General features: G+C 38.3%; 1 protein-coding gene across 1 annotated transcript in view; it reads right to left on the minus strand.

Annotated features, from left to right (window-relative positions):
• jag1b (jagged canonical Notch ligand 1b) overlaps nucleotides 1-21,391 on the minus strand; it is a 32,352-nt gene extending 10,961 nt beyond the window's left edge. The window contains exons 1-12 of the mRNA XM_077236555.1: nucleotides 21,033-21,391; nucleotides 20,442-20,744; nucleotides 12,142-12,199; nucleotides 8,343-8,594; nucleotides 7,334-7,394; nucleotides 4,577-4,707; nucleotides 4,373-4,492; nucleotides 2,148-2,261; nucleotides 1,943-2,056; nucleotides 1,744-1,857; nucleotides 1,594-1,640; nucleotides 667-840 (exon numbers count right to left, since the gene is read on the minus strand). Of these exons, the coding sequence (XP_077092670.1) occupies nucleotides 667-840; nucleotides 1,594-1,640; nucleotides 1,744-1,857; nucleotides 1,943-2,056; nucleotides 2,148-2,261; nucleotides 4,373-4,492; nucleotides 4,577-4,707; nucleotides 7,334-7,394; nucleotides 8,343-8,594; nucleotides 12,142-12,199; nucleotides 20,442-20,744; nucleotides 21,033-21,104 (1,560 nt within the window). The 5' untranslated portion in view covers nucleotides 21,105-21,391. The remainder of the gene's footprint in view (nucleotides 1-666; nucleotides 841-1,593; nucleotides 1,641-1,743; nucleotides 1,858-1,942; nucleotides 2,057-2,147; nucleotides 2,262-4,372; nucleotides 4,493-4,576; nucleotides 4,708-7,333; nucleotides 7,395-8,342; nucleotides 8,595-12,141; nucleotides 12,200-20,441; nucleotides 20,745-21,032) is intronic.
• Nucleotides 21,392-25,026: the final 3,635 nt, after the last annotated feature.

The raw sequence follows: 25,026 nt of genomic DNA on the forward strand, positions 1-25,026 counted from the left end.
TTATAATGATTTCTGAAGGATCATGTGACACTGAAGACTGGAGTAATGATGCTAAAAATTCAGCTTTGCATCACAGAATAAATTACATTTTAAATGATATGAAAATAGAAAAGTTATTTTAAATTCTAATAATATTACTGATTTTGCTGTCAAATAAATGCAGCCTTAGTGAGACATTAAAAAAATCACAGAGCCCAAACTTTTAAACGATAGTGTATACCAATAGAACTGTTAGAAATTCTGCTATAGCGTTTATATATAGATGAATTTTATTATTTAGGAGAGCCATTTTGTTTGTATGCATCAGGACAAGTGTCCAGTTTAGCCAAAGTTTAACTATAGATTTGCAGGGTGTTTATGGTTGACGAGCAACATCACAATTTGGCACATTTTATACAGAAATCAACTAGAAGAAATTGTATAACTCTGAACTTTGTCCATGCAATCATATTTCTATTTTGAGTCTTATTTTTAACATGAGCATTACATAATGTGAGGCGACTCAGTACTGATACAAGATTTAAAATAAAGCTTTTGGTTTTTTTTAGGTCAGAAATAAATATTTGTGTCATATAATGTTATCTGTTATATAAGATTTTATATACAAAGACCCCCCCCCCCCAACCTAAACAAACAAACAAACAAACAACCAGGAGATTCTCTCACCTGACACAGCTGACCCGAGAAGCCGGCAGGACACAGGCACTGAAATCCATTTACTTCATCCTGACACTGACCACCGTTCAGACAGGGACTGCTAGCGCACTCATCCACGTCCTTCTCACAGTGTTCACCCGAGTAGCCAGGAGGGCAAAGACAACGGTAACCGTTCACCAAATCCTGTTAAAGAAAAGAGCAAGAATTTAAAGAAATTCCCTGAAAAAAAAACCTACAATAACTCAGTGTACTTAAGTCCCAAAGGTCAAATAAGCCCTCTGCCATAATTGTGGACACACTTTCCTGACACTAACCCTAAAAAATTATTATTCTGTTTAGAGGCCTTACATTTTTTCGTACAACACTATTGAGAATCAATTGTATTAAGATGTCAGCCTCAAACGACACACCCATGAACTCTACATGTTTCTTTTCTGGATCTTTTCAGCTTCCAGGCTTCTACAATGAGCCCTTTTGAAGACAAACTAGTCACTGGATTTTTCAAAGTTTGAGAGGTTCATGGCATTCACTCTGAAGGGATTTGGGAATTTTGTTTGAAGCAGACAGTAGCAATTATAGGGGATATCATTGAGTACACCTGTACATTCCACTTTGTTCATAGTTATATCCAATTTCAGATAAACCCATATCTAAACATCATGTACAAAATAGCTAGCTGTACTTGGCCGCTTTACATGCCAGCTCCTTCCTGCTTAAGTGGGCAGATCTTGGACAGAATTTTACACTACCATTCAAAAATTTGGTGTGGGTAAGATTTGAAATGCTGAGAAGCTAATAAAATTATGAATTTCTTACTGACTCCAAATGTCTGAACAGTAGTGTATATCGATAGTAAAGGAATCATTTTAATTTTTAAGGATCAAAGATTGACAACAAAGACTTTTGAAAGTGAAGTCAGATCAGGAGATCTCCTACCTTGCAAGTTCCTCCATTCAGACACTGACCCTGGCATTCATTTACGTCTGAAAATGAGAAAAATGTGAGTTTATAAACCATAAACACAGTGCAGAAATACATCTTTGCAAACACAAGCAGAGCTAAAAAGAAAAACATAGATATACTCACTTATGTCACAATTCTGACCCTTCCAGCCAGGGAGACACTCGCAGAAATAGCCACCGATCAGATTGTGGCATGACTTGGCATTCACACATGGCTTGTCATCACATTCATTGGCATCTTTAAAAATACATTTTGTGAATAATTTAAAAGCCTGCACATGTTTGGGAAAAAAATATAGTTAAAAGATGAGGTAATCTCTCACCAATCAGACACATTTTGCCGGTCCAGTGAGGAGGGCAGGTACATTTAAAGCCATTGACCAAATCCTGACAGGTGCCTCCGTGTTTGCATGGGTTGGGCGTACAGTCGTCCACATCTATGAGAACAGAGCAGGTTAGACACATCAAGTGTTGTTTGGCATCATCTGTTTGGATTAATGTAAAAAGTGTGTTTGTGTGCCGCCTTACTGATTTCGCACGATGGGCCGATCCAGCCGACTGCACAGACACACTCGTAACCCTGACTGTTTTCCTTGCATGTCCCTCCATTTCCACATGGGTTGGACAGACAAGCGTGTTCAGCTGTAAATGCAAGCACATAGTCTCACTCATTTGTGGTCTGCAGTTTCAAACGCGTACAGCTCTTTTGTGAACACATATGATCATTATATTGAAAAGAATATAATCACAGAAGAGAGAACATTTTTAAATGGTTCTTGGGTAAAAAATTTACACTTTTTCAGCAAAGATGCATTAAATTGAACAAAAGTGCTGGTAAAGACTTTATAATCTTACAAAAGCTTTCTATTCATTCAAAGAATCAAAGGTTTCCACAACCTACAGCATGTTGATCTGACCTTTCCACAGTAGTCACATGACTGACCCCATTAACTTAGCAGTTAGTTTAGCTTTTATCTTCCTGCTCAAGACTGAACGATTCCTCCAATGGTTTGGATAGGAAAGATTTCTTCACATTTCCCCAGGAGGTTGTCACCACCCTAAAGGCTTGAATGTGGATCATATGAATCCGAGAGAGGGATAGGGAGGGGGAAAAAGCCATAACGGTCCATCTGGCAGATTTCATCACTATACCCATCCAACCATTGACTGTCAAAACAGACGAGATCCACTGGCAGGACATATCATAACAGAGGATTAGCAGAACTGGGCGAACTTCCTGACACTGTAGACAGTTAAGGCCCAGGCTCTGACATCATCTGATCCCCCATAAGGCTCTCTACACCCTTTCCCATCTACAGTTATACCAGAATACAATGACATTGCTGCAGTAATTTGACTTGATGTCAATAGCAGAATGGCAATGTGTATAAAGGGGACATGTGAGTCGTGCCAATAGAAATACAGAAAGCACCGCATAATGACTATGAAGATTTATTTAATGAGAAAATCAAATTCAGGCTGAATGACTGCATCTCTAAACTGCTCCGTGTATTAGGTTTCATGCAGCTACACTGTCATTTTGTTTCAGGGTCATAAACAGGGAAAGATGGTAAATCTTTTGGGCAGTACTGCTACAATGAACACACTATGGTGTGTGTGTGTGTGGGTACGGGGTAAATTTACAATTTAAACAGCTTGTTACAGGGGCAGTATCCTCAAAGAGGCAACTTTGTAACTTATTTACCCCTAAAATGTTCATAGTAGTACCTTAATGGTACATTTCGGTTCATGTTACTACTCTAAGGTAGTAGTATGAATCTTTTAGAGATAGATAACTTTATGGGCACTGCCCAAGTGACAAGCTGTTGTACCCCTAAAGGTAAAATTTGTGCACATTTTTCTCTGATTATATTTAAAAAATGTGCACTAGCCTATACATCACATTTTATGCTTTAGTAATTCAGTTCCAATAGAATGACAAGAAAATTAGTTATACTCTTTGCTACGGTACACTCTTGATGAAACTTTTTCTCTGGAACTTAAATCTAATGACCAGAACCCACTCTAAATGCATTTAGAGCTATTTAAAAGCATTAACTTCAAACACACCATATTTAAATACATAATACAAAAAGAGAGACCTTCAAATGGACTGGTAGAAAAACTGATGACAAAAATGCCCTGTTCAAAATGTCAGCCTAAACACTCGCGGTCTTCCTAAGAGTCTGCACTTTCATGACGTAATGCCGCTTTGACGCTGGGTAGACGTCAGCTGCGGAGCTCGCTTCAGTGCGGGCTCGCCAAAAGTGCGTATCGAGGACGCATATAAACCACAAAGGGAACGCTCACAAACACCCTAAAATGAAAACTAAAATGACAGAAACCTAATATGACAAATGGGACACCCTATGGTCGGTGCATATGATCGTAAGTGCATATGAAGTGTGCCATTTGGGACAGGGCAAAAGAAAAAGAAACAGTATACTTCAGAAAGCTCAATACTGACATTTTTGCTACCCAAAACAATCGGTATCAGCCTTAGACGGCACTGCTAACAGTTTGTTCACTAACTGATGCATATTGCATAAAAAATGCCAAGACTCGCCATTTCCAATTGGTTTATTATTGTGATATCAACTATTTTAGATAAATCCACCAATAAAGTGCACAAAAAACCAAAACAATATGCAATTTGCCGGCTTTTTTATGTCAGTCAGACATATCTTTGCTGTCTATGTGGTCGTTCTTGTCCAGAATCTGCAAACTGAACCACTACAGCATGACAGACTCACCTCGTTCACAGTTCACACCAGAGTAGCCGTCTTCACAAGAGCACTGGTATTTGTCAGGCCCTGTATTGCTGCACGTTCCTCCGTTCAGACACGGCTGGTGCGTTCCACAGTAGTTTAGATCTGAGAGGTAAGAACATTCAGTATTAGTAATGAATGTTAGAAACCAAAACAGAGTCAGAATAAATAAAATGAATGTGTGCTTACCTTTGTCACAGAGTTGTCCACCCCAGTTAGTGTCACAGAGGCACTGCCATGGTTCAACGCAGGTCCCGTGTACACAACCCGGGTGAGGGATGCACTTATCACAGTACGGACCCTGCCAGCCATACAGACACCTGAAAGCACCAAATATACCCTAAGGTAAGATTCTGTAACTGAAACTGTCACCAAATGCCAGTATATATACAGTAGTATACCTGTGCATTTACTTATTTGCAAAATGTAAGTTTATGTTTATGTTGTGGATAATATGCATTCGAATGAGATAAGTTATCATGGATAAAATTAATAACAAGTCAGTAATTTCACGACAAGACTAACAGTATAAAACTATTTTCTAAACAACATTACTTTAATGATGTTATTTTGATAAACAGAGCAGAAAATGGTCTTGTTTCCTCTGAAAAATGTAAATGATATTCACCAACACCTCTTTTAGAAAGAGTTTGCTTTTCCAATTCTCTCATGTTCTCAAAAGGCGTCAGGGGTAAAGAAGTGCATTCTGTTATAAAGGCAACACCACAAAAAAAATAATGTGTAGTGATTTTCTGAAGTGTAATTTGCCATAATTTACCCAAAGTACTTTGAAAACATTTTTGAATTAGTTTTTCAGGGAATTCAATGCGGAAAGGTTACCCTTTCATAAACTGCGTTTTAAAAGTTCGCTCCAGTCCACTGGGGAAAGAGGAACCGCCGACAACTTCTTGTCTGATTATTTAATGCCAAACCATGCAAACAACAAACAGCAGCTTTAAAACTCCACTGGGTCTTTTAGAGAGACTAACATTAGCTTGTGGAAGGACACTCTGTCTCAATAAAAGCGGAGCGGCTTGGCCCCAGAACAGCTCGGACCGTCTGGGTGGGGGATTGTGTTTGCAGACTGCTCCACTGGCCAATGTATTTATGGCAGGTTTTTTTTGCATTCTCACGCCTGTTCCCATGTAGCCATTCTCTGCCCCGGGAATGAAAAAAAAGAGAGACAGAGCTACGGCCGCAGAATATCTCTAAGCCTGTAATTAAAAGTCATCTCCAAAATGGCTCAGAGATAACTCTCCCCAACACTTCCCCTTTAAGATGGCAGTAATTAAGCAGCCCAAGCGATAACCTGTTCCTTAAAAGAAGGACTCAGATGAGATAGTAAGTCGCTTGAGTGCTCAGCCACAGGAAAACAGACTGCCCTCTGGGGAAAAAAGAAAACAATTAGCCTGAGGCGGCAGTTCAGCTGTAAAAATAAACACGGTGGTTGAGGAAAACTCTCTCTGTGATTAAAGACAACTATTCTTAAACGTGCGAGAAAATTTCACTATGAGAAACGTTCACAAAACAGGTTAGCAAGGTCTTAGAAGTGCCTTTGTATGATAATAAAGCAGAAACGTTAAATCTGTATGGCTGAGAGACATTTTCACCCTGTAGGCCTTGACCGTTCCAATATAGCACAGTAAGAGCTCTTGTTACAACAGTTGCACAATTGCATGGTTGTGTGTTCTGGCAAGCTTTCAGTGAGAGATGAATAGGTAATGGGATATAATCATGCCAAATGCAACAAAGAGCTGAGGTTTTAGTATACATTGAATTCTGTAGACTTCTAGCATTGATTTTGAATGCTTTCAGAGCTGGTACAATGACAAGAATTAGTCAAACAAACAAGAACTTCAAAACATCACCAAAGTCAGGCTGTTGACCAGACCCAAGTAAAAACCTATAACGCGCCAATGAAAAAACAGAAAAATCTCAATCAAAAACTTGCCACGACTTGCTCCAAGCAATAGAAGATCAGTTTGTTGTGAAAGACATTCAATTTTCACTAACTCGATGCCCTACTCAACACAAATAAGTTACACATGATGCATTCCTTTATGACGACGCAAATAACTGTGGACAGCCTCGTTTCTTCATTTTCTTTTTTACATCGTACATATTACAAAAGCAAAACATTACTCAAGAACAAAACTCAAGAAAAAAGCTCCTTAGCAAAAATTTGGCTATGAAAGGATGAAAAAACTGCAAAATAGCTTAATTCTGTTCTCTAGGGAATCAACACAAGTTGTAGAATAAAACCACCATATTATTTTAATTTCTATAAGACACGCCAGTTGGTTTATGAGTTATTTTTGATGTGCATCAGTGTTTCAAAAGAGAACAAAAGTATTTATGATGCACTCGGGAGCTATAGCTGTATACGAACACACACAAGATATGCATCGCTTTCTCTTCCCCTGTGGCCAAATTCATACATCATTAGTAAAACAACCAGTGCATTTTAAAAGCCAATTAAATGTTCAAACTAGCAGATTATGGATTCTAGATAAGGCCTCGAAATCTTGCCAGACAAAAGCAAAACATTAAATAGCTATAAATAGCTTTGTGCTTCAGTTGTCTCCACAACATGGCCTTATTGGCACCATCTCAGAGCTAAACGCCAGCCATGTTGGAATACTTGTAGGTGAATATCTACACATTCTGTAATTTCATTGTCTGTGCACCAGAAAGCTTGAGCTATCAGACCCTGACAGGTCAAACGGGACACATGGATTCTAACAAGATTTAACCATGAGCCTTTAGTTGCGGTCAAAGCTTGCACTGTTGCATCATTCACTCTTAACAAGGTTTGACTTGTTGCTCAAAATGTTAAAGAGTAAAGCTGAGGATGGAATTAGCCCGTTGACAGTGTACAACTTACTTTCTTGCAGGAAATGACACAAAATGTTATAAGAATGAAGAAAACATTTGCAAATAACTCACTTGCAGCCACCTGGTTGCTTACAGGATCCGTGTTCGGTGCTGCAACCTTGTCTGCAGATAGCTGGAAAACAGAGAAAAGGGAAAGGATGAACAACAGTAAGTTTGGGCCGTGTAAAATAACACCGTGGGCCTCAATGTCCCCTGTTCACCCATGAAAACTTTTTGGGAATGTATGGTGTAGGCATCTTTCAAACCCCAGATCAGCTCACTGAATCCTACTCTAATTTGAGGCCTGTCGTCAGGCTTTGGGTTCTGCACTCTCCATTCACAGCTTATTCCAAACTACCCTCACCCATCAGCCCCTAAAATGGCAAGTGTCTGAATTGAAAGCATTCAAATCATGAAATTAACATAGAAATCAGAATCAGCAACATGAAACGCAATTTACAAACCATTTAGCATAATTAAATTATCAGATGTATTTAGGAATGCCCAAATCAATGAAATATGACTTTTCCTGCCTTTGTGATTGTAAAAAAAGTATAGAAATTAGACAAATTAAATTGAGAGACTTTGACATTGTTATATATTTATATTTCAAAATAAGGCTGTTCTTTTGAACTTTCTATTCATCAGAAAATCCTTAAAAACTAATAATAAGAAGAAATGTTTCTTGAGCAACAAATCAGGATATTAGAATGATTTCTGAAGGATCATGTGGCACTGAAGACTGGAGTATTTATGCTGAAAATTCAGCTTTACCATCACAGGAATAAATTACATTTTCAAATATATAAAAGCCAAAAACAGTTATTTTAAATTCTAATAATATTTCACAATATTACTGTTTTCATTGTATTGTTAATCAAATAAATGAAGCCTTGATTAGTATAAAATACTTATTTCAAAAACATTAAAAAAAATAGTGAATATATTCACTAAAGAATTGGCCATGACTTTTCTAGGTCTAAAAATCAAAAAAAAATTTTTTTAATTTTTCCGTTTTTTTATGATCATAGGAATCATGTGTATTTGAAACAGGATATAGTAACAAAGTCTACTTGCGCACCTGTATTGCAGTCTGGACCTGTCCAGCCTTCCAGGCAGGTCTTGTTGCCATTCTGGTCACAGTTGTAATGTCCAAAAAACTCGTCACGTGGCCGGCAGAACTTGTTGCATCCAAAGCCGTAGTAGTGTTCGTCGCAGGTTACCCGGATATGGTACTCAAACTGGGCGACGGGGCCGTTATGGGTTAGCCTTTGCCATTGTCGATTTGGGTTGATCATGCCAGAGTGGTACGCTTTCTCGATCAGCTTTCCACCTGAACAGTCAGTGTGTGAAAGTCAGAAAGGGCTTCACAAAACAACACCACACACTATTAAATTATATGATCAATAATTTATGACAACATATGTTTTTGTATTGCTTTAACTCACCAAAAGTTAAGCAATTAAAAAAAAAAAAAAGTTATACAAGATTCCCCTTTTTAAAGTCAGTTTAATGTAATTTAAGTTGAAATGACTTAAACGTCCAAGATTATTGCAGCAACATTTTTTTACAATGTTGATATATGGGCGCTCTTGCTCATAGATATTGCTGGCCTTAAATAACCCCTCTTTTCTTATATAGCAGAAGGAAAAGTCACATTCACTATTAATTACATTGTGCAAAATAATAAGTAATCCCACTGGCAGGCAGCACTCATGACATCAGTGAATAAACACACTCTCTCTCTCTCTCTCTCTCTCTCTCTCTCTCTCTCTCTCTCTCTCTCTCTCTCTCTCTCTCTCTCTCTCATTCAACCTAGGAGATTCAGATCCCATGTAGAGGGGTGGATGAGATCAAACTGGGCCACAAGAGGGCCCATGCAAAATTTCCGAGAGAAAAAAAGTTGGGCCTATACTATAGAAATACATGTTAAATTAATTTAACTTTATAATAATAATTAATTATTACAATGGCAATGTAATCCCAATTATTTACTTTTTTTTTAACAGAATTTTGTCTTTATAACATCACACTTAATATTTTTCAATGTAAGGAGCCATTCACTCAGAATGCAAAAAATGTGTTCTGTGTGAATGGCCTCTAAATGAGTCTTAAAATATATAGCAGCTTTTATATTTTTGGAAGGGGGTCCATTGGGATCATCCATGGCATCAAGTTTGAAAACCGCTGGATTAAAAGAGTAACACTAAATTTAGCATCTGGGAGACACGTACTGGAAAAGATTAATGCTAATACTTGTAAACTAAGTAAACTGACCTGTATTCAACTCTCTGACCACAACCAAACACACACACAAACACAGATTTTATCCTTGAATTCTTTAAAAAATTACTAATCTATATTGTTACAGTGATATGAAATTTCTCCTACCAGAACCGCCCATCTCTATTCCCAGCTGTGCTGTTTCTAACCACAGAAGATGAGGTAAACTGACAGCTCATGTCTTTCACCATTTCATTCCTGAATCTGACTAGGACAAGGGACTGTGAAATGTCTATTCCTCCCTTTCACATAAACACTTATCTTTAAAGTTCAAGAAAGTTTCTCTGCAAACGTATGCATCATGGGTTTATTTTACTATCATTCCCAGAGGCAGAATAAGTGAAAAGAGATGATATTATGGAGGCCAGGTGGGCCTATAGTTCATATGACTTTGGAATGCAGAGAGTCGTTGTGGCATTTCACTTGCACCCTGAGCCCTGCGGCCAGAGCCAAGTGTCACGTCTTTACTACCTGCAGCCTGATCCACTTCACTGTGGGGTGAGGAAGTCACATTAAACTGACAGAAAAATCCTTTGCGCTCTCAGGGAAAAGACTACAGAGACGTGCTAGCAAAAAAGAAAAAAAAAAAACGAATGTCTTTTCTTACTGTAGACGGTTATATATATTACTGTTCAAAAGTTTGTGGTGAGTAAGGTTTTTTTAAAAGAAACTTTTGTTCAGCATTAAATTAATCAAAAGTGAAGGTAAAGACATACAATGCTACAAAATATTTCTATTAGGCCCTACAAGTTCTTTTTGAACATTTGACTAATCACATTCAGAATTTGACAGAATTCAGAAAAAATGTATCATGGTTTATCTTCAAATATATTAAGCAGCACTGTTTTCAACATTGATAATAATAATAATAAATGTTTCCTTGAGGACCAAATCAGCATATAAGAATGATTTCTGAAAGATTATATGACACTGAAGACTGGAGTAATGTCCATTAAAACAGTTGCCATGCTAACTTGCTACTGTAAACAATAGTTTGCAGCGCTTGCCCCGCCTCCGGGGTCTTCTGATTAGTCCACTGTTTTGGAAATGATATTGATGAATGGGACTGCGTGTAAAAGTTGAAATTCTGCAAAAGACGTAAAACACGAGCGCAATGGTCATCCACGCCTGCCTTGCATGTTACATAGTAAAACAATGGAAATGTAGCGCATTGAAATGGAAAAACGTGTTCTGTGTGAACAGCCCCAAAGACACATTTGCAACTTATAATGCATTCAAGGGTAATGTATACTGTACATCAGATTTATGACTTTGGTGTTTCTAGCGCCATGTTCTACTGTTTGAGTTGGTACAACTTTAAGGCCAAGTTTCACAGACAGGGCTTAGATTAAGCCAGGATTAGGCCCGAGTTCAATTAGGATATTTAAGTAGCTTTTATAAAAATGCCCTTAGAACAAAACAGTACTGGTGTGCATCTTGAGACAAAACAATAGCACATATAGACATATTTTAAGGTATGTCAGTGCAAGTTGCTTTCATTTAAAACAGCTCAAACATGCATTTTAGTCTGGGACAAGATTTAAGCCTTGTCTGTGAAACAATTAGCCTAAATCTGCCTGAGATGGACAAAATGTTATTTTACAATACTTATAAAACTAAAGTATTTACAATACCTTCTCAAAACACAGCAAAATCTCAACTGAAGGCGAGGCTTAATTGGCAGCAGATTTGGGGATTTCCAGATTCTAATATTTCATTCAAAGATTTAAAGTCAAATAAACAGAAACAAATACCTCTAAAACATACTGTAGCAGGGCACATAAGAAGTATTTGAAAAGACAAAAAAATGACAGGTTCCAGGCTCAGAGAAACCATTAGCGTATGCGTTATATAACCTGATACACACACAAGACAAGAGCACAACTTCAACATGTAAGCTGTAATATCTGGACCAAGCTGAAAGTCGCTATATCAAAGTTAATGGTAACACAACCCAGAAGAGCTATTCAAATGAACTCCGCCAGACTCAGTTTAGTGTCTAAATGGAATTGTTTCTGGAGTGTTAAGCCCTGTTGAGGTGTAAGAAGAGAGAGGTTATAGCAAACATAACCTTGCGCTTGAGCTATGCACCGTGACAGAGGCCGTGAGACCTTGACTGCCAACACCTGCCATTAGTCATCAGGTATTCGGAAACATTTTCATAAGCATGAGGCCCCCTCAACAATGTTTCACACACACACACACACACACACACACACACACACACACACACACACACACACACACACACACACACACACACACACACACACACACACACACACACACACAGTCTTCCTCTTCTCTCTTCCCTGTCCTGTCACACACCTGTCAGCACATTTGGTTTAAAGACTAGCGAGCTATGAGCGGAAATGGCACGAAAACGTCAATTTGTGGCATTTTTTCCCAAAGTTTAAACAGAGGAAAAAAGAAACAAACCTAAATAAATGAAAGGGACAGAAAAAATAGACAAAGCAACAAAAAAAAATTAAAAGAGAAACAAACAAAACAAACACAAAGAAATCAACACAATATAAATCAAGCAAACAAAAATAAAAAGAGCAACAGATAGTGAGTATAAAAATCCCGCTACTCACTTTCACTGGCGGTGTCGTTATTGAAGTCCAAGGCCTCCACTATCAACGTGTAGGACCTCTGCGAGAGAAAAACACACATGCAGTTAGCAATGAAACCAAAACAAAGAAACATCAAAGATCATTTTACATCAACAGCGCTTTAGTCAGGGACCTTGACTAGTAACCAATAAACACCAATGACAAAATATGACAATTGGGACACGCTGAGAAATGTGCCGTGAAAGATCAGAAGAACAACACAACCTTCAACTTATCTGGCAGTGCTCTCCTGAAACTTTGGTCAGATACTGTATCACCATCTTTATAGATAGATCTTTATAGACAAACAAGCATCCTTGTTTTGGTAATCTGACTGTGCGAGACTATAGTTCAGCTAATCAAAAGAACCAAGCAGGTCTCTGCCTGTCAGTCATAAATATATTATTTTCAATTTACATGACACCATTATCAACTAAAAACAGAAAACTTTGAATGCTTTTTGGTCGTTCATTTACATGACAAAGGCGTTTTGGGGGCCTGAACTTTTGAAAACGGGTTTTAAAGTGCAAGTTTTTGAAAACAACGTTATCGTCTCAGTGTAAACTACAAAAACGCGAATTTGTGAAACCGGTGACGTCATGCGCATGCGTATTATGTCTTCAGTCTATTGGCGCAAAGTGTTTCAAAGCCAACTACTGGCCTGGCATGAATAATACAGCGTTTTTAGTCGTTTTCACGGATCAGTGTGAACGGAGATCGTTCTGACATTGCTGTCGTGTAAACAAACCATCATTTTTATAGTGCAGTGACACTTTATAACATTATTTAATCAAATAATTTCTTAATGAAAAATGGAAATTAAAACCAAGCAATAATTAAAAAAACAACAACAACAGATCGAAGCTTGTCATTGTTCTTGAACATTGCAGCATCAGGCTGTTTCTTTTCATTCTGATTTTTTTTTTCTTAGATAATAATGAAATTTCCAGAAATGACAGAGCTCAGACGTTAGAGTGTGTTTATTATGTGTGAGGATCTAGTAGAGTTGAATCACTGGGTCATGTTAGTCTCACTGACAGTTATGTGGCATCAGTTCAGCGGTCATTGTAAGGACATTAGGTCCAACATTTTGTACAGTCAAAGAAGCCCTACTATCATAGTAATATATCTTTATTATGCAAAGCAGCCATTTAATTTGCAGAATGACAAACTGTAAGAAAACATCTATACTATTATGAACATATAATGGTTGGGAAACACATTGATGGAATTGGATGGAGACATCATAGTTCTTAAATATACCATGATACTGAATGACAATTGTATTAATGTACTACATTATTTACATGGTACTCCAAGAATACCATGGTTTTACACAAAAGGTCAAGATTTAGCTTGCTATCACGACCAAGTGACCCCCTACTGGTAGATGTCGTAACTACACCATTAACAGGATCATTAGCTACTGAACGGTTTGGAACTGTGCATGTTTTTGTGGTGCCATCAGCAAATCAGCAATGTCATGACGATGTATTTTTCTGCCAGTCGCTGAAACCATGTGATTAGTCAAATTACAATAGTGCAAATTTAAATTGTAGGCTTCTCTTCTGTACCAGTTGAGTAAAAGGAATGGTTTTCTCCAGGTATTATAGACTTCCTTGGTTCAACCAAGATAGGTATAAAAATAATAATAATAAGATTTAAAAAATGATTTGCGTTATTCCTTCCACAGAATGCTTTACAGTAAAGGGCATACATACTAACACATTCCCACTAGTGTCCATTCTGCTTAGTTACCTCACATATCTGACAGAAAGAGTTACAAGAAGGAGAAGAAAATAGCAAGTTGAAAGTGGACTTTTTTTCTTTGAAAAACCCACAAAAATCCCCTTTCACTTCTCTCTTTCAGGTCTTTTGTGTGCTGCGTTTTGTTCCTCTTTTTCCCCACGGAGAGGAATGCGGCGTGAGGATCTGAGGGAGTTGCGGGGGGTGCGCTGCTTTTAGCATGACTCCAATGCAGGCCGAGATCTCTGGAGGGCTTGGCTACATTTCAGCACTTCTGAAACGCTTTGTCTGACTTAAGGTCATCATGGCTCTCACCGGTATCAGGTAACAAGAGTCACGGAGAGAGATTACTCCGCCTGAGAGAATAAAATGTGCGTCCATATCTAGATTTCAGTGTTAGAAGTTGAACGGAAAAAAACAGAAGTATATGAGAGAAAACGAGCGTGTGTGTGAACGTGTCTGTGCCAGAATTGAAGCGTCTCTTTTCTGGCACCCACTTGTCAGATTCACACTCTCGTACTCTTGACGAGGCACTACGGAATTTCCAACATCACCAAGGTTCTCATTGTCCATTTGCAGCAACGACGGACCCAGAGTTCCTCACGCCAGACCATTGAAACAAACCAACGCGCAACACCTCTCACTGTACAATCATCAAATCAATCGAGTCATGATCTCGATGACCTGAAGAATATCAAGATAACCATCGAGCCAAAACAAAGTAACCCCTTAAGTGGAAAATGTCAAGTGGTACTTGAGATGCACCAATAGCTATCAAAATTGTAGCCAATAACTGATAAATGGCCAATAATATTCAAATTCTATACTATTTTAAAAATCAAAACACTAAAAGCTGAAATCAATCATTTTAAATGCTGTACATGAATTTACACATCTAAATGTAAAACTAAACAGTAAAACTAACAATTGAATATCTGAATATTATTGAATATCTAATATTAATGTCACACAACAATTCTGGTGCTGATTAGGGATTCACAATATTTTAGTAACGTCATCGGAATCGACTAATAAAGACTTAAAATGTAATCATCGGCCTGATATAAAAAAAATATTCTGGTTTGCCACCCGATAACATGTGTTGATGGTGCGCCTGCAATAACTCACATGTGATCAAGGAGTGCTAGTGATTTTTCAACTGGATGATGAAAATAACTTGAATCCAAGGAGCTCTAAAAGAATTGTAGTATTTTTATCTGAGGCTAAAGGTGGCATCCTTCAACTGAGGTTAATCTACTCGTGCTTCATGTGTTAACGATTGCATTGCTGTTGCCCATCTCCAAATGTTAAATTCACAAATAATATGTTTAGCTTACAACCACATCTGTCTGAAAAAAAGCAGCAATGATTGATTGTATTATTGTTATTTTCATATGTACTCTCATTATAAAAATAACTTTTTTGTAAGGAGAACCTCTCCTTAGAATCTGTTACCTGTATTAAAAAAATACATTCTGCATAATGAAACAAACAAAGGAATTTTCCAGACTAAGGAAAAAAGAAATATATATTGGTATAGGTATCAGCTATTGGCCAAAATGAGATGAAAGATATCGGTATATCGGATATGGGCAAAAATTCAATATCGTGCATCACTAATGCCGATATTGTGCATCCCTAAAAGGTTCCGGTTGAGATGCTTAATAAACTCCAAATATTTTTATTTTTTTTAAGTAAAGATGCAACAGCCAAGGACATCCATCTGCATGTAACCGCAGTAATAGCAGCGGTGCTTCAAGTGCATGAATTAAAAGATACAACTTCTCTAAGATTTCACTGTGCTAAAGCACAGGACACAAATTAAAGAACCGTTAAAAAGCGTTAAAAATACCAAATACTCAATACCAAAATTAAGTACTCAAACTCACTAACCAACTACTCAGCCATCACAAATCTTTTACAGATGCCATGTTTACGTGCAAATATCAGTTCATTTGATGCAAGCTGTGTCACCTCTGCAAGCTGTTGTGTTGAGATACACCTTGTCCTTCCTCTCCTTCTCCATACTTGACCGCATTGTGAACACAAACATGCTGTTGATTCACAGCCCCTATTAAATTGTCAAATATTGCCAGTTTATGTATACCAAGCGCACAGCTCATTGATTTCAACTGCCCTGTCCTTTGAAGTGCCCGCTGCTGTATATTACGGACATGCCCGGGCATGAGCTAGAACAACCTCCCATAAGACCAGGGGAAACATCACAGACACAGTGACTAAAAAAAGTTATGGACTTAGTAACCTAAGCGATTGTTTTACCTGTCTATATGTAGTTCTGTCCTGACAACTGTCAACGAGATTGGCATGGTAATGGATGTGGCAATGTTAATGTATTTGGTCTTGGCGGAATAGACTCTGCAAGTACAGAGACTTTCTACTGCCAATACATTCACAGACATGCTGCTGTGAGCATGTAAGAGATGTTACATACATGAAATAACCCCTGCAGCAGATCTATACAGGTGGAGCTGGGGAAGATGGAGGGTTTCTGAAAGCGCGCTGCATTCAGCTAACAGAAAACAATGCCAAGTATTTGAATGTTGAAGCTGCAAGGTAAATGGCTGCTGATGCCACAGCATCAAAAATAAGAGATAAAATTGGAGAAATTAAGAAATAAACAGGCTAAATGAATGAAAAACAATCACATAACAATAGTGCAGTTTTGGGGTCAGAAGAAGGGAAAGGGGCCGCAATGGATCTCACTCCATAACTCACAATATGGTTATCAGCTCTAAATGCCTGCTGCCGCCAGGTTCATTTTTCCCATGATCGTCACTGACCTCAGTGTCATCGTTGAACTCTAACTATCCCCGGCACCAGTCTCCCAAACTTTACATTGTATTTGTCTTATCGCTCTGGGCCTACATCTGATAAAGGTCTACACTTGCTCACAACCCCCCTGATCTCTGATATTTGATGTTTTTTGGCTTCCATAAACGGCTCAGGCTCCTAGTATGTTGCGTTTTTTTTGCTTTTATCACACCCACTTGCTGTGGGAATCTGTCGAGTGATGTCTCCCCTGGTAAAAGTGTGATTGTTAATGAGAAGGGGCTGACATGGAGAGTGACAAATGGTCTCAACAATGTCTCCGGATATACTCCGCCAGATTCCAATCAATCAAAGTCAACAGGGATACATTAGCAGCTCGGACAACTAGATTATCACCAAGAAGGTAGACACCCTTTTTTGCCTCTCAGAGGGTGCAATCACAGAAGGAAGACTTTTTTTCCAGGTGATTCCTATCAGGAGTGGTGGCCAGAGATAAGGGGGGCTTGCAGGGAAAGCTTTTAGCAATCTTTCACTGCTCTCTCTGGCGTGGAAAATGAGACAGGCTTCCCTGATAACAGGTCTGTCAGTCACCTGTGTGCACACAAGCGCTACTGGCAGCCATCTAATCTCCTGTCACTCACGAAGGTGATCACAGGCAGGGACTGAGAAGAGAATCGGATCAAACGGCACATCAGCTATCAGATATAGTTCGAAAGGTGAGTATTTAAGACTAGATATCTCAATAAAACAAAATGTTTCCTGGTAACATCATGAGTAAGTCATGTGTGAGGTGTGGGAGTAAAGTTAGCTAAACAGAACATTAGAATGGCCTAACAATACCTAATTTAAGACCTTAACCAGGGTGAGAAAAAAGACAAACGATGCATTTCCCCGCTCTATGGCTTGAGTGATGTGTGCTTAAGTGTAAAAGCAAACATGTCATTATCACATAGCTATTGGTAGTGCTTTCCCTCAGGCTCTCGGACAGTTCACCTGCATTTTTACACACACCAAAAACATGGTGTAGAAACAATTTTCACTCATAATTACAAAGAATGAGCAAGTAGTGCATTGAATTAAATGAGAAATTTTGAAGTATAAAGACTAAAATAGTATTTTCTTGTAAAACACAACACCAATAATCTTTGTTTTAAATTTGATAAATCATCTTTCGCAGTACAATGGCATAAGACAAATTGAGAGAATCTGGTCAGAAAAGCATACGAAAACGCACTCAGAAAAGCAAAATGAAACTTTAAAATGTGGTTTGGATTGCTTTTGTATTTACTTTGAAATGCATTAAATACTAGTTTGGCTTTTGGGAAAGGGAACTGGTTCACAGACCATTAAAATGAATGGAAGATGGGACAGGAAAAAAGGAATTATCCAATTTGTTGGTGAACCAGTTTTTTGGCTCATGCTGAGCAGACAGGCCCCCAGGTGCATTCAGGGCCACGGGGCCAGAGAGCAGTGCTGTAATTTGCTGAAATGGCCAGTATGAGAAGTAAGGTCAGGGTTGGGGCGGGTTTGTCTAGGAGCCGATCTCATCACTGCTGAGTCGAGCGCAGCTTCCTGTTGCTTGCCCTGGACCGGCATTATTCCTGGACGGGCTCCATTATGCACAGTAATCCTCCCTGTAGCCAGTTTGGCCCGGCTATTGTCACCCCCTGTTTCATGTTCTCTGAAGCTGGCTCTGTCTGGGTGGGCCATGCCTAAAACCCTCGCTCTCTTTTACTCTATACCCCTCTCTAAAACTAAAAGTACAGGGCAATCAAATGCAGTAAAAGGTGCAAAATAAATGGGTGGCATTTCTGTAAATGAAACATTTAACGTTTGGCGACGATATTTGGCTGTTGAGTCTGGGAACTTGCTGAGAGTAATTACCAAGGGTTGCAAAGTTAAAAGGTGCCATACCTAGTCTCCAGTCAGCCGTGACTGACACAAAGCCTAAACTTCAACTATCCCCAGCTGCCAACCGAAAAAATAATTAGTGACTGACTGAAATGTGCTATAACGTCATTTTAGATTTAATCATAATTTGGATGATTAAAAGAAACCATTTGCAGTATGCTTTAGAAGTGCACATCACAAAAATAGCTGAAGTATTATATGATCAACACATTCCCATTGGATGTCTAGTTCACATACTGGACAGGTGGGCAGCTCACTGGGTGAACAGTTCAAACAGGGACACGTTCGCTTTGTCAGATCGACAGTTTGTCCTTTGATTTTATTTTTAATCTTTTTGACCCCACTGAGAATGTATTAACAATGACATCATCAAGCAAGCAGGTGCACGAAGGCACATGCCAACAGAACGTGCGAAAGGACAGTTCAACTTCCCCACAGTCAAGAGCTCCTGACAAATGAACATGAATACAAGGTTCCCACACTTTCTGAACAGTGTATTTTCACAACTGTTCCATGACTTTTAAGATCTGACTCATTTACATAACTTTTACAGGCCTTAAAATCATATTCCCTGACACTTTCGTGTTTTCCAGGACCGTGGGAACCATGTGTATATCTCCAGTAAGCTATTTCTGAGAGGGCATTCCTGAAAAACTATATAGATTAATACCACTAAAATAACTCCAACTAAGGCATTGTTACCAATATAAGCAGTTTAAGGTCACAGTACTCCAAGGTTTTTTAAGTTTTACGATCCCCAACCAGACTCTCAGACAACCTTGTGACCCTGAGTATAAAAATAGCTAGATTTTCTCAGACATAGCCTATATTATTTAATGATTAACAGATCATTAGAAAATAGTTAGGCTAGAATTTTCCAAGTTCTCTGTTTTATCTACCTTACATTCTCTATTGGCCCCTTGGAGTAAGATCAGGGACCCCCAGGGGTCCACAGGCCCACAATTTTTTTAGTTGATACGGCCTATGTGACCCTTACATTGGCAGACATCACACTACATACTACAGTAGGGATTCTATTATACTAGTCTGGTGCATATCATAACACATAGGTTTACTGCAAATCCCCTTCAGATAATATCCCAAGCTTGATAACACAGGTTATAAAAGCCCCTTAAACAGATGACTACCATTTCAAGAGATCACGGTCAACTCATAAATTCTTTAGAGCAGCAAGACAAACATTGGTAAATCTCTCCTTTATGGAGCTTCAGATCATGTGCTTCACACCAAACAAATCTTCTTTTATTTGCATTCTAATGCAGTGACACAAGTTAAGAGGTTGAGTAGGTGCAAGCTAACAGTTTATTTGACATATTTATTTACCAAGTTAGTTGACTGCCAGAAACAACATTTAGGAGCCACTGATGATCATCATCATCATGAGGAGTGAATTTACTGCAAGCCAATGTCAACAAGTGCTAATCAAGACATTTATAAATGTTTTATAACCCAAAACATCTTTTTTTCATTTATTTAACATTTAAATTGTATTTTAACATTCAACTCGACTTTCTTTATCAGTAAATATATTCAAATAACTGTAATGAACTTTGGCACCACCCTTGAAAATGCAATGCCGTGATTAAACTTAGGTTCTCGATTTTAGAGGGTTGTTGTTGTTGATTACAGTGCACATGCACACGACTAAAACGAGCAGCTATATACTCGAGGGATAACAGCACACGTGGATAGAAACATTGCTATGATGTACTGTATAATCAACGTTGCGTCATCATAACACTCTGATTTCATTAAATACGCTAGTCAAATACTAGAAATCGCCATGAAATGAGAAAGGAGGGACGTCTACTCACCGGCCACGCAAAACTGAAGGGTAAAACAATCCTTGACTTTTCACTCCGCGTTCCCTTGGTCGAAAATTTATTCCCACCGATAACGGGCGTAGATCCAGTTCCGAAACTGCAAGCCCCTGCCGCGGAAACTCGCGATTGATATTCCTTCAGACAAACTTTAAAATATGTATCACATTCGTCCCGCGTGCATTTGCGATCCACCGGGTTCCTCGCGCCGCCACAGCACGAGCCGTTCTGCAGCTCACCGTTCGCGTTCTGCATCGATAAGATTTCCAGCTCGAAGTGCCCCGATGCGTCAGACACCTGTTGAGAAGAACACACTTTAAATCCATGTTTATAACGTACAGTGAGATCAAATTTGTCTCGTTTTATAGGCTACAACAGCAAAAACTGTTTGCAAATTGTCTGCCAATCTGTCAATGTCAAATTGAAAAATAGCTTTTGTGCTGCGGGTCCAGTTTTTTTTTTCTTCTTTTTTTATATCAGACATACAATAGTCTATACTGTTTTCTAAATATATAACTTTATATATATTTATATAGCCTACACAACGCAAAGATTGTTTTTTTTAATGATTTAAAACGGACTCACCTTCGTCGGCAAGCATAACAAAAAGGCATGAAGGTAAAAAGCAGAAAATACTGAACTCCGTCGCACAATCATGCCTTCTTGTTGGTGTTGCGTTGAGACTCAGAAGTTCTAGCCGCCTCACGGCTCTAATGTACTCCCCGATTTAACATGCACGGGTGGAGAACAACTTTATTTCTTTCAGAAGACTATTTTCCAATGTGTAGGAAAGTGCCTCCTATTATCCAAGCGTATATGAAATTCTTATCTTTCTTATTCTGCTTCTCTCTTTCAGCGGCGGGGATACATTACACAGAAGCCATGAGAGCGTTTGTCCGCGACTGACTGACTGCGCATTCAATACTCCAAGTTCAGTTAATGGGGGTGGCAAATACATGTGTAATTTTAATATTCAAAAGTTAAAGGGTGTGGCTTGTAAGAAAGCCCCGCCCGTGTCCCCCAGCCCCGTGATGACGGGTTTATCTGTGAGACTTACAGAGGGCTAACCGCATGTTCTTACACTGCAAAACACTTTTAAAATGGAAAGGAATGCAAAATACCACTCTAATTAATATACTACATATTAACTACATAGGCTACTACATACATACTTAACATAGGCCTACTTATACTACATACATACTTAACTGTATGTTACCTAACCATAAATGGTGAAAAGTATTTTAAATTGTATAATTAATTATTTAATATTCCTATATTATTATAACAGGAAAATAATTTTTCATAATTTTGCCATAAGAATAAAATTAAAGACAAAATTTGTCATAAAATTGTCATAATTCGTTTTCACAAGCGACATCAGAGCTGTGGGTTTGCTTTCCAGGGAATGACATCAACTGCTACAATTGTACTGTAAAATGTTATAAAACCCAAGATATCTTATTAATGAAGATACAAGTTTTATATTCAGGCAATGCATATTCTTTATATATTTAACTGTAAACCATCCATCTATCTATCTATCTATCTATCTATCTATCTATCTATCTATCTATCTATCTATCTATCTATCTATCTATCTATCTATCTATCTATCTATCTATCTATCCGTCTATCTGTCTATCTATCCGTCTATCTGTCTGTCTGTCTATCTATCTATCTATCCGTCTATCTGTCTGTCTGTCTATCTGTCTGTTTGTCTAATTCTGTGGGTCTTTCTCTGGATCAATATATTTTATAGCAATAACAATAAATGCATCAGTATCTAAAAAAGAGGTCTTGCTGACAGAGGTCACAGATATGCCTGCTGTTTTTCAGAATTATGGAATGCTCATTTAGATACTCAGAAAGTAATACAAGTTATCAGTGTGGTAATATTGACACAAAAAGGGTCATTCACCTCATAATGTCAACATTCAGTATTTTAAAAGATTCTTTCAATGGTCATGTAGCATTGATGCCTCTGTGAGTTAGACATCCCTGAGGCATGCATGGTGCGTGCATCCACATACAGTAAGCTTGAGTTACAGTAATTGCCCCCATGCTTGCTGCCCTCTTGTGGGCATGGGGCAAATCATTGCAGACAGGTTATATAAAGCAAATCAAGGCTTGAGTATCTGCCAGATATCTTCTATTCTTGTAGATATATCTAACATTACAGATCATGCTACAGGTCATACCACAGACCTTAGAGCAAACAGTCACATGCGTGAGACATAGGTAATCAGTAACTAGTGGGTTATTTCACCACATCATTTTACAACCACTGTAGTATGTGAAACAGGCAGGATTGTAGAATGAAAGCTACTGATAAGCAACCCTAGTAGGAAAAGTGCATTTCTACATGTCAATCAAATGGCTTTTTAGTCACAGTGTTGGGTGTCTATTAATCTTGATGCTGAAAGACGGGTGAGGGTCTCTCTCTGTGTAGACTAACCAATACCACAGAAAGAAAATTAAATAAAAGGAAATACAAGCTTTTAAAAATATATATGTTAACATTAATCCTTAATAGAATCACTGGTGTGGGTTTAAATGTGATGTTTATAAAATGTTGTGTTGCTAGTACTCTGCTTGTCTGACATTGGTCAGTCAAACAGATAGCCTTTGCCCCAAACTCACACTAATGGGTGAGTAAATGTTTCTGCTTTGAATGAGTCATAGGGTATATACTGTAGTAGAGTTTATATACTGTACAGTGTAGACCTTATGAAGCCCCGCCCCGTTATACTTGGGTTATTCTGTCTTCCGGTTTGTATTTCCACAGCATAAAGGTAAAATCGTATGGATGTATGAATGAACCGCTTATTTTAAGAACTTCCTGGTCTACTGACATTTGTCATGAAATCCTCTACAGACATTACAATGCTCATGATTACTTTGTTAACTCTACATTAAGTTAATCCACTTCACCAGCTAATTACTCTTCGACAGCGATGCCAAAGGAATAAACAGAGCTACCGCAAAAACGGGAGCACCAATGTGTAAAGATGGCTGTGCACTCGTTTCTCTGGCGCATACGGTCTTGTTTACACTTTTCACTTGCACTTACACTTCTACCCACATTAAACTGGGATTTGAGAAATAAGTTTTACATAGAGCCAATTTACATGCATGTACAATATACAATACACTTTAAAATAAAATACACTCTGGTTAAATATTTTTCTTCACCTTCATTTTTTTAATGACAGCAGAATCACAGCCCTCACTAATGTGTGTGGCCACATAGGAGATCCATAGCAAGTTGAGGGCAAGATGCCAGGCTGATATTTCCTGTCGGTGAGGTTCAAGATTAAAGGTGCGCTGGACCTTTTGTACCGGCCACTGTGCCTTTAAAAGATTCTGACCCCCATGAGAGGTCTCGAGTTACTCACTGCATTCAAATAGCCACTCTGTGTAATAAGGGTTAATTAGACTATTTAGACCTCAAAACTTGAGCGCTTTCCCCTCAAAGGGTTTCACCCATTTTGATATCCACATTCACATTTCATCTGGGATGCCAAAGCCCTTCTTTTGAAAATCAGACAGGTTTGTGGGATTTAAACCACTGCCTTTGTTAGAGAGTCCTGACCTGCCACTTTGGATGGCGCTTAAAAGCAACTATAGATTAGTAATAATAGTCATAGATTATAGAGCATATCATGTTCACTCTGCTATTGTCTCATCAAAAGTTGTTGAAGCTGTAGATCTGAAGTATAGCATTCGTATTGTAACATTAAGAAATCCTGGTTTTTGCTGACAATACATATGTTTATTTTTGTATAAATATATCATGTATAAATGATATGAATATAACAGTTATATAAATAAATGAGATGTTCCTGTGTTTTTTTTATGACTTTTTTCATATCAGCATATCCACAGAGCAGAATCTGTGTTTGTAAAGCTGCCCCAAGGCTAATGTGATTTGAGTAATGGCCACACAAGTGAGCCGCAAACCTTTGGGGAGCCCAAATTCGACTGGAGACCCGAGATGTATACGGGTCATCAGATTGAACTAGACTTTTCCGGTCCCACTCTGCCTGCTTGCCCCCTTTTTCATCCTTGACTGGGATCAAACCAGGCAGTTATGGGCCTCTAAATCACGCCTGAAACCAGGAACAAAGGGTCAGATGGCTGTTGCAGAGATGACTATCTATTGTCTGACACTCAGTACAAATCCAATTACTTAAGCTTGTTGCCACCTCTCATATTACAGTTCACCAATGCAATAGACGTGAGTCCAGCCTGACAAGAATGTGGTTGAACAGATTATGTCCTTAATAAGAAAGCCCATGTGCTTTCAGTGCAGCTTCTTGGATCTTGACAGTCTCTGACTCGGACTTATTCATTTGAATCTGATTTTTTTTTTGGCGGTTTGCAATTGGGCCATATATCATGTGAGATTTTTAAAAATATTACTAAACAATAATGATGATCATTATGTTTAGCATTTTCTTCATCATGAAGAAAGTCTGTATAAGGATTTGAAATACACAAAGTATTTATGAAAGATCAATGCTGCGCATCTTCAAAAGGCACACAGCTGGACAATGCTGAAACAGAACATTGCTGG

This window comes from Siphateles boraxobius, unplaced genomic scaffold (genome assembly GCF_051911475.1).
Source record: "Siphateles boraxobius isolate OS27281-9 unplaced genomic scaffold, OSU_SipBor_1 20, whole genome shotgun sequence".
NCBI lineage: Eukaryota > Metazoa > Chordata > Actinopteri > Cypriniformes > Leuciscidae > Siphateles > Siphateles boraxobius.